We start from the raw sequence: 16,882 nt of genomic DNA on the forward strand, positions 1-16,882 counted from the left end.
GATAAGGAAAGAGAGAGAGAGAGAGAGAGAGAGAGAGAGAGAGAGAGAGAGAGAGAGAGAGAGAGAGAGAGAGAGAGATTAGGAAAATGAGAGGGAGAGAGGGAGATTGGAAAAAGGAGAGGGAGAGAGGGAGAGAGAGAGTAGGGGGAGAGGGGGTAAGAAAGAGAATAGGGGATAGGAAGAGAGGGAGAGAGAGAGAGTGGGATAAGGAGAGGGGGATGGATGGAGAGGGAGGGAGAGAGAGATTAGGAAAAGGAGAGGGGAGATTGAGAGGGAGAGAGAGTGAGATTGGGAAAAGGAGAGGGGGGTGAGGGGGAGAGAGGGGGAGAGGGGGTAAGAGAGAGAATAGGGAATAGGAGAAAGGGAGAGAGAGAGAGTAGGGGGAGAGGGGGTAAGAGAGAGAATAGGATATAGGAAGAGAGGAATAGAATAGGATAAGGAGAGGGGGATGGAGAGAGAGTTAGAGACAAAGAGAGAAGGGGTTAAGGAGAGGGGGAGGAAAGGATATTGGGAAAAGGAGAGGGAGAGAGGGAGATTGGAAAAAGGAGAGGGAGAGATAGGGATTGGAAAAATGAGAGAGAGAGAGAGAGAGAGAGAGAGAGAGAGAGATAATAGGATGAGGAGAGGGGGAGGGAAAGAGAGGGGGAGAGATAGAGGAGAAATTGGGAGAGAGGGAGAGGGAGAGGAAGAGGGAGAGGAAGGGCGAAGATGGGGAGAATAGGATAAAGAGAGGGAGAGGGAGAGAGATTATAGGAGAGAGAGAGAGAGAAGATAATGAGAGGGGGAGGGAGAGGGGGGAGAGGGAGAGGGAGAGAAAGAGATAAAAGGGGGAGAGGGTGAGAATAGGATAGAATAATGAGAGAGAGAGAGAATGGGATAGGGAGAGAGAGTAGGAGGAGGAGAGGGTGAGAGATGTGAGGTAGAGAGAGAAGGAGAAGGAGAAGGAGAAAAGGGTGAGAGAATTGAAAAAGAGAGAAGTGTGAGGGGGAGAGAGATGATATAGAACTCAAGGAGGATAATTAGGGCTCAGAACGAACCGTGACGGTGATGGGGGAAAGAAGACGAGAGGGAGAGGAAAAAAAGAGATACATGCTTGTATACAAACATATATACATATATCTATATAAATATGTATATATATATAACTATAGATATGCATGTATACATACATAAGCACATATTATATAGGTATGTCTAGCATATGTATAGTGAATGCTAAGTATCCAAGCATACATTATTATGTCTTCATAACTCGTATGGTTTTTGGGAAACAAAAAAATGTTTTTAGTTTTACATAACCCTTACGGGTTATTTAGAACTGCGAATAGTACTTTTTGTTTTTCAAAACCCGTGCAGGTTTTGGCTTGGTAAGAGGGTTGGAAAACAACCCTAAGGCTTGCAAGCCCATTTTCCCCCCATTTTTTTCCCTTTACATGTTTTTTCATCCTCCAACATGATTTCTCAACTTCGTCGTCATCAAGTTTACAAATGATCAAGTGGGTATCTCTAAAATTACCATCATAATCTCACACATCTTCTCAGTTTTCTGACCATATAAATTTTCTATTTTTGGACAACATTAGCATAGTAAACTTTAATTTTCTTTATCAGTGCCTTGATAGTCCTCACAGATATATGTCTACCATTTTTTTAATAAATTTTGATATACTTGACCAAACTCAAAATAAATTACATATTATTGTTCTACACTAGATTCTATACATTGTAAAAAAAAAAAGTTTGCATTTTTTAACATTTTGATGCAAGTTATGCCCAGCGCACAAACAGGTACCAAATTTTCAGGATGCGGTCACTTCAAACAATCATTAAAAAAAAAATACTCAACAGAAAATTACAAAAAATAATACAACTTCTAGACCTCACTCTTACCTATCATCCTACCAAATGGTTTTGCAAAATACTAAATCTAACTATATATTTTATGCAGTGCACGAAAACAGCTATGTTACGTTTTTCTGAAAAAATCAGGAACAATTTTTCGTGCAGGAAAGCTTTGGCCTTCTTAACCTTATCCGATTTTTAAAAAAATTAGTAGTTTAGAAATTAGATTCAGAGTACTACAATTCTTATTCTTGTTTCAACTCCTAGTTTTGAGTGCATGACCTTCAAATATCTCTTTGAAGTCCAAGTTTTATCTATTTTCAGAAAAAAAAAAAAGTGGCCACTTATACCCCCTTTTTTTTCACCATCTTTGTGCACTTACCCTCTTTTCTCATATGGGTGTACACTTTTTCCTCACATACTTCTATGACAGTTCTTTGTATATAGTTTACATCTCTCTTTTTGGGGGAGGGTTTTTTCCCATTGGTTTTTTCTTTCTTTCCCCGCTTTGTGAGAGATTTCATTGCATTGGTTTGCATGCATTTGCATTTGTACATGGGTACTTAACATGGCCTAGTAGCCAGGACCCATCTTCCATTGCTTAGTTGCATTGTAGACTTAAGTGCATTCCCCTAAGTTGCACTTAAGGGCGGGGGGGGCGGGGATAGGGGTGTTGTGTAATTAATTATTCAAGTTGGATATAATAACACCTTACTTAAGTTTACTTAGGATAATGCATTTCATAGTAGTTTGGGTATGAGACACTTGAGTGTTTGTGTCACATTGGGATAGTGTGTGTAGGAGAATTTCTACATTTTGTGGTCTTATCTTGTTGTTACATTCCACCTTCGGTGGGTGATCCACCTCATGTAGAATATTATATTGTTTCTCCTACCTACCACACCTATTTCCTACCTACCCTTGTTTCTTATTGAGCCACATGTCATGTTTGTGTGCTCACATATCCATATAGCCTTGCCTATATAAACAGGCTCATATTCATTGTATGTATTGATTGATGATCCAGTTGATCAGTATTTCATCTTGATAGAATATAGTTTATTCCTATCAATATTTTGTCTCTATTTTGTACTTTTCATTGAGCTCTTGATCTTGGCAAAATCTCACAAAAAACAAAGGATTAATTATTATTACATGGGTATTGTTCTAGTAGTTAGAGCATAGTGCACAAGCTTTATAACAGTGCCATTGATATGAAAATCAAGAATGTTCACAATCCTGGATAGATTTGCATACTGGATCCTCTTAGATAATAAGCATAGTATTGTTATTATCATCAAAACCATTCCATGTCTCATAGAAGCCATTGCAGGAGAATAATTACTTACAGAAATTTATGAACATCTATGCTATACAGAAAGCCTTAAAACCAATTATATAGGCTTGAGAAAAAGGTAATATACACCTCGAAAAGCCCAATAAAAATATAAATTATATAATTAAATTAGTCAATTCAAATTCTTTTTCAAATTTCAAATTGTATCAAGTATTATAAAAGATAGAATGCATGCAAAACAGAATTAACAGAGGGCAAATAAGTTGTTATAGCAGATAGTCGTTGATAGAATGCACACTAAAAGAGATTAGAGGAAAACCTATATAAATTAATCTGTTGTATATAATTAGAAAAACCCAATAAACAACCTATTATATGGTTGTAAACATTTCCTTCCTCGGAATTCTTCATTGAACAAAAAACAGACACCAGTAAACAGCTCCACACAACATTATATGATTTAATCTTTTCTTATTAAAGTTTAGTATAGTGCTTGCATATTATTGGCAAGTCAAATTATCATTCTCCTTGGGGAAATAAACATTCATAATGTCACTCAGTCTGTAAGACTCCATTAGTGGGCTGGTAGAGAGTAACTTTTATATTGAAATGGGCTATCAATGGAATCTGATTTGGTTTCTTTTCTAGTGTAATCAGCTTTTAAGTCAATATAAACTATGGGCCCATGTTTAGCTACAACTTTGTGGCAGTTGTGTTCTTCTGTAACTATTGTAACTATTATTGATAATAATTATTTTTATTCCAATAAAAAAACTATAGATCCATATAAGATATTTATAATATGAGAAACAGTTACATGCTTGAATTTCTAGGAAATAGTTACACATAATTTTTAAAATGAAAAATGTTAGCATGAAGTTGTTTAGTGACTAAAGGGCAGAATCTTAGATGTAAGATGATGATTTGGATAAGAGTATCTAATTTGTATTTATTTAAGTAGTAAATCATAATTAAAGTTAATAAAAGTTGGAAAACGATATATTGAAAGGTTATTTTTAGAAGTTAAATATAAATAAATACGAAATTCAATTTGGGGAATCAAGAGTAATGTGGATTTTGTACCTAATTTATTCATTAATGATCAAAAAGTAATAATCTTTTTTATTATCTCAAAATTAGAATAAGGTAAGAGGTAAATGATCAAGCCCAAACTTTACACTAGATTGTGTCATTTTACAATATATACATGTATTAAAGCATTCTCTAAAAATAGCCATATAAAAAATGTCATAGATATACAAAATTTACCATTATAATATCTTCTCAATAAAAAATAAAATACAACTAATATTATAAAAAAATTAATTTGTATGATTGATATAACTGAAAATAAACAACATGCACATCTCCTTTTTGCTCACAATTTCAAATATATCATAAATAATGTCACAATATTCTATACATTATCAATATCACAATCTAAACATTATTTCATCTCCTCACTATATAGAATGAACTACAAAATATAATACATGGACATTATTATTATCTAGTTGACTAGCAAACAAAACAACAATATTTATGTGGACCTAGGAAGTAGATGTAGATGAACCTTCATTGTTCCTTGAACCAGCCATATTTATACCTCTTGTATTGTCAAGAAAAGGTGAGATGTCTATTGGTAATTGAGGAGTTTTAGGTGTACCAAGAAATGCACTTCTGATTGTATTTAATCTCTCAACTATCTCAGTCATATCAGGGCGCTCTTGAGGTGACTCCCTTGTGCAAAAGAGCCCAATTTGCATAAATTGAGTAAGGCATTCTATTACCATTGATGTCCCTGATTCATGAGCATCTATAAGCAAACAATTATCCACCACATCTGAGATTCTATTTGGAAAATGCATTTCTATCCATTTTTGTAGATTGATTCCTTCGGTGAACATATCATCTGTTGGTCTCCTCCTTGTCAACAACTCTAGAATTAAAATTCCATAACTATATACATCTCCTTTTGTAGTAAGCTTTCCACCTATTCCATATTCTATAATAACAAATAAACAAGGATCAAAGACTCTTAAGTCATTTGAAGAATTTGATGATGTATAAGATAAAGAAAACCAGAAAAATGCATAATGAAATAATGAGACATATATACCTGGTGCAATGTAGCCAACAGATCCTGTAAGTGCATTTGTAGAAGTCAAAGAATCCACAGAATTGCCGAAAATAATATTGGAAAGGCCAAAATCTGCTATGTATGAAGTCATGTCATCTCCTAATAGGACATTATTGGGCTTGAGGTCGCAGTGAATCACTTGAACAAAGCAATAATGGTGAAGATATGTCATTCCTTCTGCTATCTCCATTGCTATCCTTATTCGATCACTCAAATTTAATCTGCATCTACCGCCTTCTGAATGATACAACCATCTCTCTAAACTTCCATTTGACATGAATGGAAGAATTAAGGCTTTGAAATCAAGATTGGAGCATGCTGAAATTATTTTTATTACATTGCGATGTCGAACTCTCTTTAATGCATTGCATTCTCTGCTAAAACTTTGGTGAGCATGTTGATCTTGCAACTTGAGAACTTTAACAGCAATATTTGTACCATTCTTTAGAATTCCTTTATAAACTGACCCAAAACTACCAATTCCTAAAAGATTTTCGTCACTAAACCCACCAGTTGCATCTACAAGTTCTTCACATGAAACTTTTGGAGGCCATACATTGAGAGCAGGGGTACTGGAATGTCTACATAATATATAAGAAAATGCTACCAATAGAAGAGACATGATCAAAATTGCAATGCCTACTATGACAGGAATAATCACCTTTTTGGAGACTGATGGCTGTTTGTGATTGGAATGAGAGCACGGTGGCAAGTTTATCCATCCACCACAGAGGCCAAGATTTCCCATAACTTCTGAGGCATCGAGTGTTGCGAAAGCTCCTTCCTTTGGGACCTCTCCAGTCAACTTGTTTGAAGAGAGATTGAGATGTTGAAGCATTTTCATCTTTTTGAAAGTCACCGGTATCATACCTGACAAATTATTGCGAGAAAGATCCATGTACTGCAGACTTTGCAGATCTGCTAGTGATGCAGGGATTGGCCCCTCAAATGCATTCCAAGAAAGATTTAGATATTCCAAACCCTTGCAGCTTGCTAGTGCACTAGGAATGACACCCGAGAAATTGTTTTGAGAAAGATCTATAGCTAAAACCATAACCATTTTACTCATTTCCAAAATAGAACCTTGCAAGAAATTGCTGGAAACATTGAAATAAAACTGGAGATTTTGAAGACCTGCAACTTCAGGAGGTATGTTTCCTGTTAGTTTGTTGTGGGAAAAGTCCACCGTCTCCAATGTCTTACATTTCCCTAAACTGGCAGGTATTTTGCCTGATAGTTGATTGCGATAAAGAAAAAGGTCTCTTAATTGTGGAAGCTCGCCTAGACTATCTGGAATTTGGCCTGAAAGCATATTCTCACTGAGTGACAACAATCCAAGCCTTATTGATTGTCCAAAACTTTCTGGAATTCTTCCCTGTAAATTGTTTGCATCTAGAAATAATCTTTCCAGATTTGGAAGTTTGCCAAGTGCAGATGGAATGGTCCCATTGAATCGGTTTGTACTTAGCCCTAATGTTGCCAGGTTTGTTAGGTTACCAATCTCATTTGGTATGTTTCCCCCAATTTCATTTGAGTCCAAAAGTTAAAAAGAGAGTGAATTTGAAAGGCGACCAACTGAAGTGGGCAAGACGCCAGTGAGATGATTATATTCCAAAGCAAGTTTTTTCAAGCTGGAGCAATTAGTTAACACTGTTAGAATAGGCAGACCTCTGCTTCTACTCACAAAATGATTTCCCCACAAACTTAACAGTCTCAGTTGCTTCATTTTACCAATTTCCAGGGGCAATGTGCCGCTCAGTTGGTTGATCTCCAATTCCAGCACTTCCAGCTGAGTCCAATTCCCCACCGAGCGGGGTATTTCTCCACTGAGTTGATTTTGCCACAAGAGCACTTTTTGCAACTCTGACAGCCTTCCAAACTCCCATGGAATTGGGCCGTTTAAGTTGTTATTATAGAGCTCCAAAGTTTGGAGACGGGTGCAATTTGAAAGGGCAATGGAGATCGAACCTATCAAGTTGTTGATGCCAAGATTAAGCCAGTTTAGCTGACGAAGCATACCTAGCTCAGCAGGAATACCACCTTGGAGTGTATTTTCTGACAATTCAAGGTTCTTTAGAAAGGACATGTTTCCCAAGAAAGGTGGGATATTACCTGTCAAGTTGTTTGTTCGTAATACCATGGTTTCTAAATTTGAAAGGAGACTAAATTCAGGTGGAATGCTTCCACTTAAATTGTTAGAAGACAACTGAAGCCATCTCAAGCGAAATAGCCTTCCAAGCTGATATGGAATATGGCCGTGAAAGCTATTATTTTTGAGAGCAAGTACTCTGAGGAAGGAAAGATTTCCGAGAAAGGGAGAGATGGGGCCAAGTAATCCCATACCAGTGAGATTCAAGGAAACCACACGCTGTCGACGAGAAGAGCAGATAATGCCAGTCCAATTACAGAAGGTGTGATTGGGATTCCAATGGAGTAAGGAATTATATGGATCGAGAGAGATAGCAGCTTTGAAAGCCATGAGAGCTTCTTCATCAGAATGATTGGAAGACTCTGCCATGTGAGGAGGCAGCAGAGAGAGAGAGAGAAAGAGTAGCAGAGGAAGCATCATCATCATCTTCATTGTTAGAGTAGCAGAGGAAGTATGATGGTTGGGTTCACTGTGAAATTTGTGATAAGTAGTTCTCATATAAATAAAATACGCGGAGCGCGTGGGTACCGGTTGTAATTTTCTATCGCTTTAGGATTTTGACATTATGAGAAGTTCTATCGCTTTAGCATCATTAGGATGTAATAATCCGGCGCTAATTATTCGGTGCATAATCTGTCGCTAATTGTTCGCTGCAGTTGAAAGTAGAGGAGAAGAAAAGACCATCCGTTGATCTGGGATGAAAATTGAGAAGTCTCCCGATTTTTTTGGCCTCCTATTTTAGTTTGGAAAACACGCTATACCAAGTCAAGTCAAGTCAATACATTTTCCAAAAGTGAGCTATTTTCCACGAGTGTGCAATGAATGACAATGACAATGCTAGCGTATACCACGGTATACCAAGTCAATTGACTGCATTATTAAAAAATTATTGTCCGAGAAGATTAGTTAGCTCACTAGCTCAAATCAATTGAGTCCATAGAGAAAGTTCCAGCGAAGTTTATTAATCTCAATCACAACAACGTGAGAGGAGTGAGAAACAACTTAAGGTAAGTTTATAAGCTCAAGTGGTATTATCAACCTCACACTATTATTGTAATTAATATTTATCTAATTATTTCACTTATATTCATTTTATTTCTACATTTTTAAAATATTTAATTTACCTATAAAAAAATTATATAGAAGTATGTCATGTTCTTTTTTATGTCATGTTCTTTTTTCATAAGATTATTAGATATTTCTTAAGTTTATTTTTCTTTCTCAAAGGTTTAGGAAAATAAATTAGAAAAATGTCTTTGTATTAATTTGGTATGCTATGTTTGAAGAAATATGTATATGATTTTTTATCACATGAGTTTTCCTTGGAAATAATCAATGCCATTAATGTTTGATATTAATACAATGAGATGGTTATCTAAATGGTCTAACTACAATTGTTAAACCAAGATGGATGGTGATTCATGTTGGAATGAGTTGACTTGGTCAAACTTTGTAAGAATCCCTTGTGTGCCATGAAGTATGTGATAGGTGGTCTAAGTTCACCTTGGTCATCAAACATTGGTCTAAGCTATGGTTGGGTTTACTTGTGTTATTAACGTATTTTCTTAATCCACAATTTGTTGTGGCAATATCATTTGTCAATATTATTAATATTATTATGGCTACTATTATTAGCATCTTCATTGTTTAATTATGACTATTTGATTTTTTTATCGCTTCTTACTGTGTGGTGTTAGTTGTTGTTCAATTGTTGCTTAGTTTTATTTTTTGTTGTCTTTCTTTGTTAGGGATCAAGACCCTTTCCCTACTTAAGCAATAAAAAAACATCTTCATTGTTTAATTACTTAATTGAGACATGTATACGTGAATGTACAAATATGCATAATGTATATATGTGTAAGTATATGAAAGGAAGGAAAAAACAAGAATAATAATGGCTCTGCAAAAGTTTGCCCAAACCACGAAAAGTGGTAAACAGAAACCAGCGATTAGGAATTCGCATCCAGCTGCGAATTCCGTCCTTCACCCAAAAAGAATCCATGGGACAAAGAGGAAATCCCCAAGGCAAGCTAATTCATTTTTACAGAATGCTAAAAAAAACAAGGTGGGTTCAATGAACATATTTGAAGCCCTTTCATCTATAAAATCCTACGCTACAAGAGTAAATTCGATCCCAATTACTCTGAATCAAATCTGCAAGGATGCAGCTAGGGTTCCAAGGGGCCCCCCAATCAGGCAAAATAAATCTAAATTTACAATTGTAGCGTCCTAAAATTGCGACACTTGCAATTTCGACTGCATTTCGGTCTTCACGATGGCGACGCAACACACAACCTGAATGGAGACCCCGAAACCTGATTACGACACCAAAAACTGCATTTTTCAAGTACCCTGGCCTGAACCTCCTTGCACCCTGCTGTCCCGGGAGGTGGGACCAGAGCGCCCAGTGCCTAGGTCCCTCAGGACCAGGGCACCCAGCGCCCTGGTCCCCAGGACCATGGCACCCAGCGCCCTGGTCCCTGGGTCCTATTTTGGGCCTGGTCTCCTAAGGAGATTGCGGGTCTTTTTGTTTGCAATTTGGAAATTACATTTCCTGGTCGGCCTAAGGTCGGGAAAATCAGTCTATCAGCCCTAATTGACAAGTATATAAACTACATTTTTCTCTCTCATTTGAACATATAACACATACATGACGGAAAAAGCGTGGAAACTATACTCAAGCATTCAAGCATTCAAGCAATTGATCATTTCAAGTCTCCATTCAAGGCTAAGTGTTGCATTCAAGACAAGGATTCAACCATTGAAGAGGAGATCACTTACTACATGCTACAACATACAACAATACAACAAACAACAACATCTAAACCTTCGCACATAAGGATACAAACATCCGTAAAACAAGGTATTAGTACTTGTTTTACATTACAGTCATTTACATTTACAGCAGTCGCTCATTTCTTGGTTAATTCCAAAACCGGGGTTTGACCTAAAGGCAAACCCCTAATCCCTAACCCCCCAATCGTCTTCGCTTTTCTGTGTGTAGGTTACAGGTACGCGACTGAAATTGAAGATCTGGAATCCTTGTGCAGAGACGAATAGATCCCCCTTCATTTTGCGGATTTTTCGGAGGACCGTGGCGCCGGGCGCCATCTTCCTGACAACTTTTGCTCAAATTTGCAGGACAGCGCCGGATCGACATTTTACTGCTAATTCCAGGTCCGCAGCTTCATCCTATAATCCGAACTCAGTTTATAAGCGAATCTTTGTCACTTTCTATGCATTCCTAGCTTAATTCCTTTATCAATATTCTTTACAAAAGAGGGTAGCCTTGCTGTCTTGACCCTTGAAATTCATTTAGCATCCAATCTTGCATTATGTGGGATTGGATCTTATGAGTTTCAACCCCTCTTTTGAATGTAAAGTCTCTCCCCTAAGTGAAAACCATCGAATCCTAGCGAACCTCCCTTCTCTCTCCTCGGAGTTGGAAGAGGGGAGTGCAACTAGGGTTCGATACAACAATAAATAAAGATATCTCTGCATCTGCCGCAGTAGATACTGATTGGTCGAGAAACAAAGGAACCCTAGATCGACACTGGAAAACTACAAGGACCATTCGGTAAGGAAGGACAATTGGTGGCGACCACAAGGACTAACATGGTGTGTTATGCGTCTTATGTGCGTTCTGTGTGTTATGCGTGTTCTGCAAATTAGACTAACATGGCCTGTTATGTGTCTTTGTTGATTCACAAACGACCTGGATGACATTTTGTTTCATCTCGCGAAATGACAAATTATACTAACATGGCATAATATGCGCCTTCGTTGTTTCGCGGACTGCGTGGTCAACATTTTATTTGGCCTTACGAAATGATGAAAGCAACTAACATGGCGTCTTATGTTGCTTCTCTAATTCATAGGCTGCATGGCCACCTTTTTGTATGGCCTTGTGAAATGGTGAAAGCGATTAACATGGCATGTTATGTAGCTTCACTGATTCGTAGGTTGCGTGGCTGCCTTTTTCTTAGGCCTCACAAAATGACAAAAGCGACTAACATGCCATGTTAGTCTAATTTGCTAATTCGTGGACTGCGTGGCCACCAATTCCTTTTGGCCCATGAAACGATGAATTCGACTAACATGGTGTGTTAGTCGCTTTCACTGATTCGCAGAGTGTGTGGCTACCATTTCCTTTTGGACCACGAAATGATGAATTCGACTAACATGGCATGTTAGTCGCTTTCGTTGATTCACGGACTACGTGGCTGCCATTTCCTTTTGCCCTGCAAAATGACAAATTTGACTAACATGGTGTGTTATAAACTTTCGCTAATTTGTGGACTGCATGGCCACCATTTCCTTTTGCCCCGTGAAACGGGCATTTCATTTTTGAAAGCGGTGCCCTCTTTTTCCCACCGGTATGTCATCTCACGTCTCAATGCAGTTTCTTAAATCGCCGACAATTTTTATTTTATTTTATGGCTTTTTTTTAAAGCCCGCGCCCTCGTTTTCCTGCCGGTATGCCATACGAATGTGGTTTCTTTAGTCGTCGGTTTTTTTTATATGGCTTTTTTTTAAAGCCCGTGCCCTCTTTTGAAGAGGAATAATAATGGCTCTGCAAAAGTTCACCCAAACAAGGTGGGTTCAACAAACAGATTTGAAGCCCTTTCATCTATGCAATCCTGCGCTATGGGAGTAAATTCGATCTCGATTACTCTGAATCAAATCCGCAAGGATGCGGCTAGGGTTCCAAGGGGCCTCCCAATCAACCAAAATAAATCTAAATTTACAATAAATAAAGATATCGCTGCACCTGCCGCAATTGATACTGATTGGTCAGGGAAACAAAGGAACCCTAGATCGACACTAGAAAACTACAAGGACCATTCGGTAAGGAAAGACATTTGGTGGCCACCACAAGGACTAACACGATTTGCTACAAATTCTATTGCCATAGGAGCAAATAGGGTAAAACTAGGAAAAAAAAGGACTCATGTCACAGATTTGGTTCTCTGCAAGGGACAACTTCCCAAGGAGGATGCACGAGTTTCAGATGTTCAACAATCATTTGTCGACCTGCCATTACTTTCTCCTTCCATGCCTTAGGCTGAGAAATTGTCGGATTCCCACATTCTCAAGAAGACTAGACAACAAGTCTACATGGAACATTTGGTCAAGTGGATGCATAAACTTGATTCCAAAGTGACCTGGGTCCCTGAATTAGACTTTATTAAGTTGGGAATTGATCTTTCCTTGCTGTCATACGCAGTCACTTGAATTATTTGTTTTAGGGGGAGTATGGTGCAGGAGCACCTTAGAGTTGAAATACCCTTAACCAATTCTGGCTTGTGAGACCTTCCAGTGGTCATGTAAATACATAAGGACTGGCTCTAGTCTATTTCTATGGTTGTTTAGTTGAAGTTTTTTAAAATTTTCTCTTATTGGCAAGACCTACCCCCGATTGGAAAATCTTACTCCGATGACCCGATAAGTCATCAATTCTTGGAGTATTGTTATTGGGTATCAGAAGGAGTAGTTTCAAGTTTCCTTGATGATTAACTTGACCTATATTCAGACGTTGATCACGGATGATCCTACGATGGTTGCTATACCACAATGGAGAGATGCACAAAAGTTATTCCTACGACTTGGCGACCAAGTGGTGGGACCGGGCAAGAGAGAAGCTCAAGTGAGTTAATAGGTGAGCAAGTCCAGGATGATCGAACGATTGTCGCTATACCACTATGCTGAGATGCACGAAGGTTATCCTCCACGACTTGGCAACCAAGGTGGGCCCCGACAAGAGAGATTCTTTTTGGGTAGTTAGTGAGGTCGTGCTAAGGTGGCAAGATAGGGACCCCGGAGCTAATTAGGGGGTGCCACATGGTGGAGCACAAAAAGAGATCAAGGAAGATCAGACGATTAAATTTCAAACCGCTGGTGCAGTTGCAAATGGAGACCGTTGGTAATGAGATTTATCTCATCCAATGGGAGGATTTCCAAATAGAGGATGTATGTATAAAAAGACCCAACGGGCATCTGTAAGAAAAAAAATGGATAATCATGGATCTTTGATCGTGGATCATTTATCGTTGTTTTTCGATTGCCTCAGAGAACACTTTTTGTTTTCTAGAATGCAATAGAGAAGTCCATTTTTTGGTTTTCAATTAGAGTTTCACTTATGTTCGTTTCACGTATGTTGTTGATGTAATTGTTTCATTTCTCTATTCTGTGAGTTGTTGGTTTGAACCCGTGAATAAATTTGGGATCTGTAAATAAAGCTTTCCTTTTTCAGTTTTTGTTCCCTGTTTGTGCTAATCAAATGGCTTTGACTTGAAACTCCACAAGATCTTTGGAGATTGTCAAGCAGAGCCAAAAATGTATAGTAGGTTTTCATTTGAGAGAAACCAGGAAATGGCAATCGCCATTTCTACATACTAAGCCTATGCGAGCTTGGTGATAGTCTGACTAGGTATTAGTAATTTGAAGGAGATAACTTGCAGGGGAAGGAAACTGCTGAGAACTGGGAAAAGATCTAGAAGGCTACAAGCCTGAAAATGAGACATTGTGTAACCATAGAGAAAAGTTTGCTAAGCCAAACAAGATGGGTGGTTTTGCAAAAAGAGAGCGAATGTGTGTGTGTGTCCTAAACCCCTGCAAGGATTTGGTGAACAAGCTTACTTTGTGAGCTTGAGGAAGGAGAGATAAGAAAACAAATGGTAGGGAAGCCCTTAGAGGTCTAGAGGGGTAGACTTGAAACTCAGAAAGGGATAGAAGCACACAATCAAAGAAACCAAATTGATGGAAAATTGGGTTGCCTCCCTATCAGAGGGGTAGGGAGAGATGGAGAGAGAGATGGAGAGAGATAGAGAGAGAGAGAGAGGGAGATAATGAGAGAAAGAGAGAGACACCTAAGGGAGGGGGAGTGAGAGATATAGATAGAGGGTGAGAGGGAGAAGGGGGTTGGGAGGGAGAGAGGTAAAAAGATAGAGACCATATGGTATTCTAAGGGGTCATATGGTGTTCTACGACCCCTTAGGACACCATATGACTCCTTAGGACACCATATGGTGTCGTTATTGGTCGTGTTGTGTCCTAAGGGGTCATATGGTGTTCTATGATCCCTTAATACACCATATAACCCCTTAGGTATTGTTAGGGGTCATATTGTGTCCTAAGGGGTCAGATGGTGTCTTACGACCCCTTAGGACACCAAATGGTGTTGTTATGTGTCATATGGTGTCCTAAGGGGTCATATGGATACCATATGACCCCTTAGGACACCACGTGGTGTCATTAGGGGTCGTATGATGTTCTAAAGGATCATATGGTATCCTATGAACCCCTAGGACTCCATATGGTGTCCTAAGGGTTCATAGGATACCATATGACCCCTTAGGACACCACATGGTGTCGTTAGGGGTCGTATGGTGTCCTAAAGGGTCATATGGTATCTTGTGAACCCTTAGGACTCCATATGGTGTTGTTATAGGTCATATAGTGTCCTAAGAGGTCATATGGTGTTCTATGACCCCTTAGGACACCATTTGGTGTCATTATATGGTGTCCTTATGGGTCGTGTGGTGTACTAAGGGGTCATATGGTGTTCTATGACCTCTTAGGAGACCATATGACCCCTTAGGACACCATATGGTGTCGTTATGGTTCGTATGGTGTCTTAAGGGTTGATATGGTATTTTGTGACCCCTTCAAACACCATATGACTCCTTATGTGTCATTAGGGTCATATGGTCTCCTATGACCCCTTACGACACCATATGACCCATTGGGACTCCAAATGGTGTCGTTATGAGTTGTATGGTGTCCTAAGACCCCTTAGGACACCATATGACCCCTTAAGACACCATACAACCCATAACGACACCATATGGTGTCCTAAGGGGTCATAGGATGCCATATGACCCCTCGGGACACCATATGACCCATAACAATACCATATAGTGTCCTAAAGGGTCATATGGTGCTATATGACCCCTTAGGATACTATTTGGTGTCGTTATAGGTCCCATGGTGTACGAAGGGATCATATAGTGTCCTATGACCCCTTAGATGTCGTTAGGGGTCATATTGCTTCCTAAGGGTCATATGGTGTCATTATGTTGTCCTATGACCCCTTAGGACACCATATGGTGTCTTTAGGGGTTGTATGGTGTCTTAAGGGGTCGTATGGTGTCCTAAGTGAGAGGGAGGAAGGGATTGAAGGAGAGTAAAAGAGACTAGAGAGAGAGGTATGAAGAGAGGGAGAGAGTCAGAAAGAGAGGTAATGAGAAAGGGAGAGAGGGAGATAATAAGAGAGAGATACACTTGAGAGAAGGGGAGAGTGAGATAGAGAGGATGAGAGGGAGAGAATTCAAAGATAAAGAGAGAGAGAGAGAGAGATAGAGAGAGAGAGAGAGAGAGAGAGAGAGAGAGAGAGAGAGAGACTTAAGTGAAAAAGAGAAAGGGGGAGAGGGAGGTAGGGAGAGAGTGGGAAAGAGATACACTTGACAGAGGAGGAGAGTGAGATAGAGAGATAGAGGTAGAGAGAGAGAGAGAGAGAGAGAGAGAGAGAGAGAGAGAGAGAGAGAGAAGATTGATGGAAAATTATTTAGGCACCTCTCTCTATGCCCCTGTATATATGTGTCCCCTCTCTCTCCCATCTAGGTATAGGGTATAGGATACAAGATTGATGGAACATTGTTTAGGGTAGATAGGGTTGAGGGTAGCATGATGGTATTTAGTTTGGTTGGCTATAATTATCTTTTCAAGTATTGGGTCCTACTTGACAAACAAAACACTTTTCATGAAGCCTCACCAATTAAGAAAAGAACACCATGATCCTAATATAATTTGTAAATGGCATATACAGATATCAAGTTGAGGGAGAGATTGTATACTTTCTTGCAAGTTTCCACCAAATTTTTTCCCCGAATTCTGCTGTTGACCCTGACTCGCAAATTTTCATCCTTGAATGAGAATTTGGAGCTCAAAATAGGTTTATCACTTATGAAATTTTTAAGTTGCATTTTCAATCACTTATGAAATTTTTAAGTTGCGTTGTCAATCACTTGTGAAATTTTTAAGTTGTGTTGTTGATCACTTACGAAAGGTCTCTGCTGGCTATAACATGGCATATTATGCACCTTCGTTAATTCATGGCCTGCATGGCCAACATTTTCTTTGGCCTCGCAAAACTATGAAAGTGTCTAACATAGTGTGCTATGCACCTTTGCTGATTCACAGATTGCATGTCCGCCTTTTTCTTTCACCTCATGAAACAACAAATTAGACTAACATGGCATGTTATGCATCTTTGCTGATTCACGGACAACCTAGTTGACATTTTGTTTCATCTTGCAAAACGGCGAATTAGACTAACATGGCATAATATGCGCCTTCATTGTTTGGTGGACTTCGTGGCTAACATTTTCTTTGGCCTTGTGAAATGGCAAAAGTGACTAACATGGCGTCTTATGTTGCTTCGCTAATTCATAGG

At 38.9% G+C, this 16,882-nt stretch overlaps 2 protein-coding genes across 2 annotated transcripts; both read right to left on the minus strand.

The window, feature by feature from the left end:
• Positions 1-4,570: 4,570 nt before the first annotated feature.
• On the minus strand, positions 4,571-6,601 carry LOC131047445 (putative leucine-rich repeat receptor-like serine/threonine-protein kinase At2g24130). The gene is made up of 2 exons (XM_057981331.2): positions 5,259-6,601; positions 4,571-5,144 (listed from the first exon to the last, which is right to left on the minus strand). Exons 1-2 carry the CDS (start codon positions 6,589-6,591, stop codon positions 4,690-4,692), a joined length of 1,788 nt encoding a protein of 595 aa, XP_057837314.2. The 5' UTR covers positions 6,592-6,601; the 3' UTR covers positions 4,571-4,689.
• Positions 6,602-6,822: 221 nt separating this feature from the next.
• On the minus strand, positions 6,823-7,797 carry LOC131047442 (LRR receptor-like serine/threonine-protein kinase EFR). Its single transcript, XM_057981329.2, has one exon. It carries the CDS (start codon positions 7,795-7,797, stop codon positions 6,823-6,825), a length of 975 nt encoding a protein of 324 aa, XP_057837312.2.
• Between the last annotated feature and the right edge of the window lie 9,085 nt (positions 7,798-16,882).

The sequence above is a fragment of the Cryptomeria japonica genome, chromosome 8 (assembly GCF_030272615.1).
Source record: "Cryptomeria japonica chromosome 8, Sugi_1.0, whole genome shotgun sequence".
NCBI lineage: Eukaryota > Viridiplantae > Streptophyta > Pinopsida > Cupressales > Cupressaceae > Cryptomeria > Cryptomeria japonica.

Coding starts and splice junctions, on each gene's coding strand:
- LOC131047442 (XM_057981329.2), bottom strand. CDS start 7,797: ATGGCAGAGTCTTCCAATCATTCTGATGAAGAAGCTCTCATGGCTTTC.
- LOC131047445 (XM_057981331.2), bottom strand. CDS start 6,591: ATGCTTTCAGGCCAAATTCCAGATAGTCTAGGCGAGCTTCCACAATTA. Junction 5,145..5,258: donor TGTTGGCTACATTGCACCAG/GTATATATGTCT, acceptor TTGTTATTATAG/AATATGGAATAGGTGGAAAG.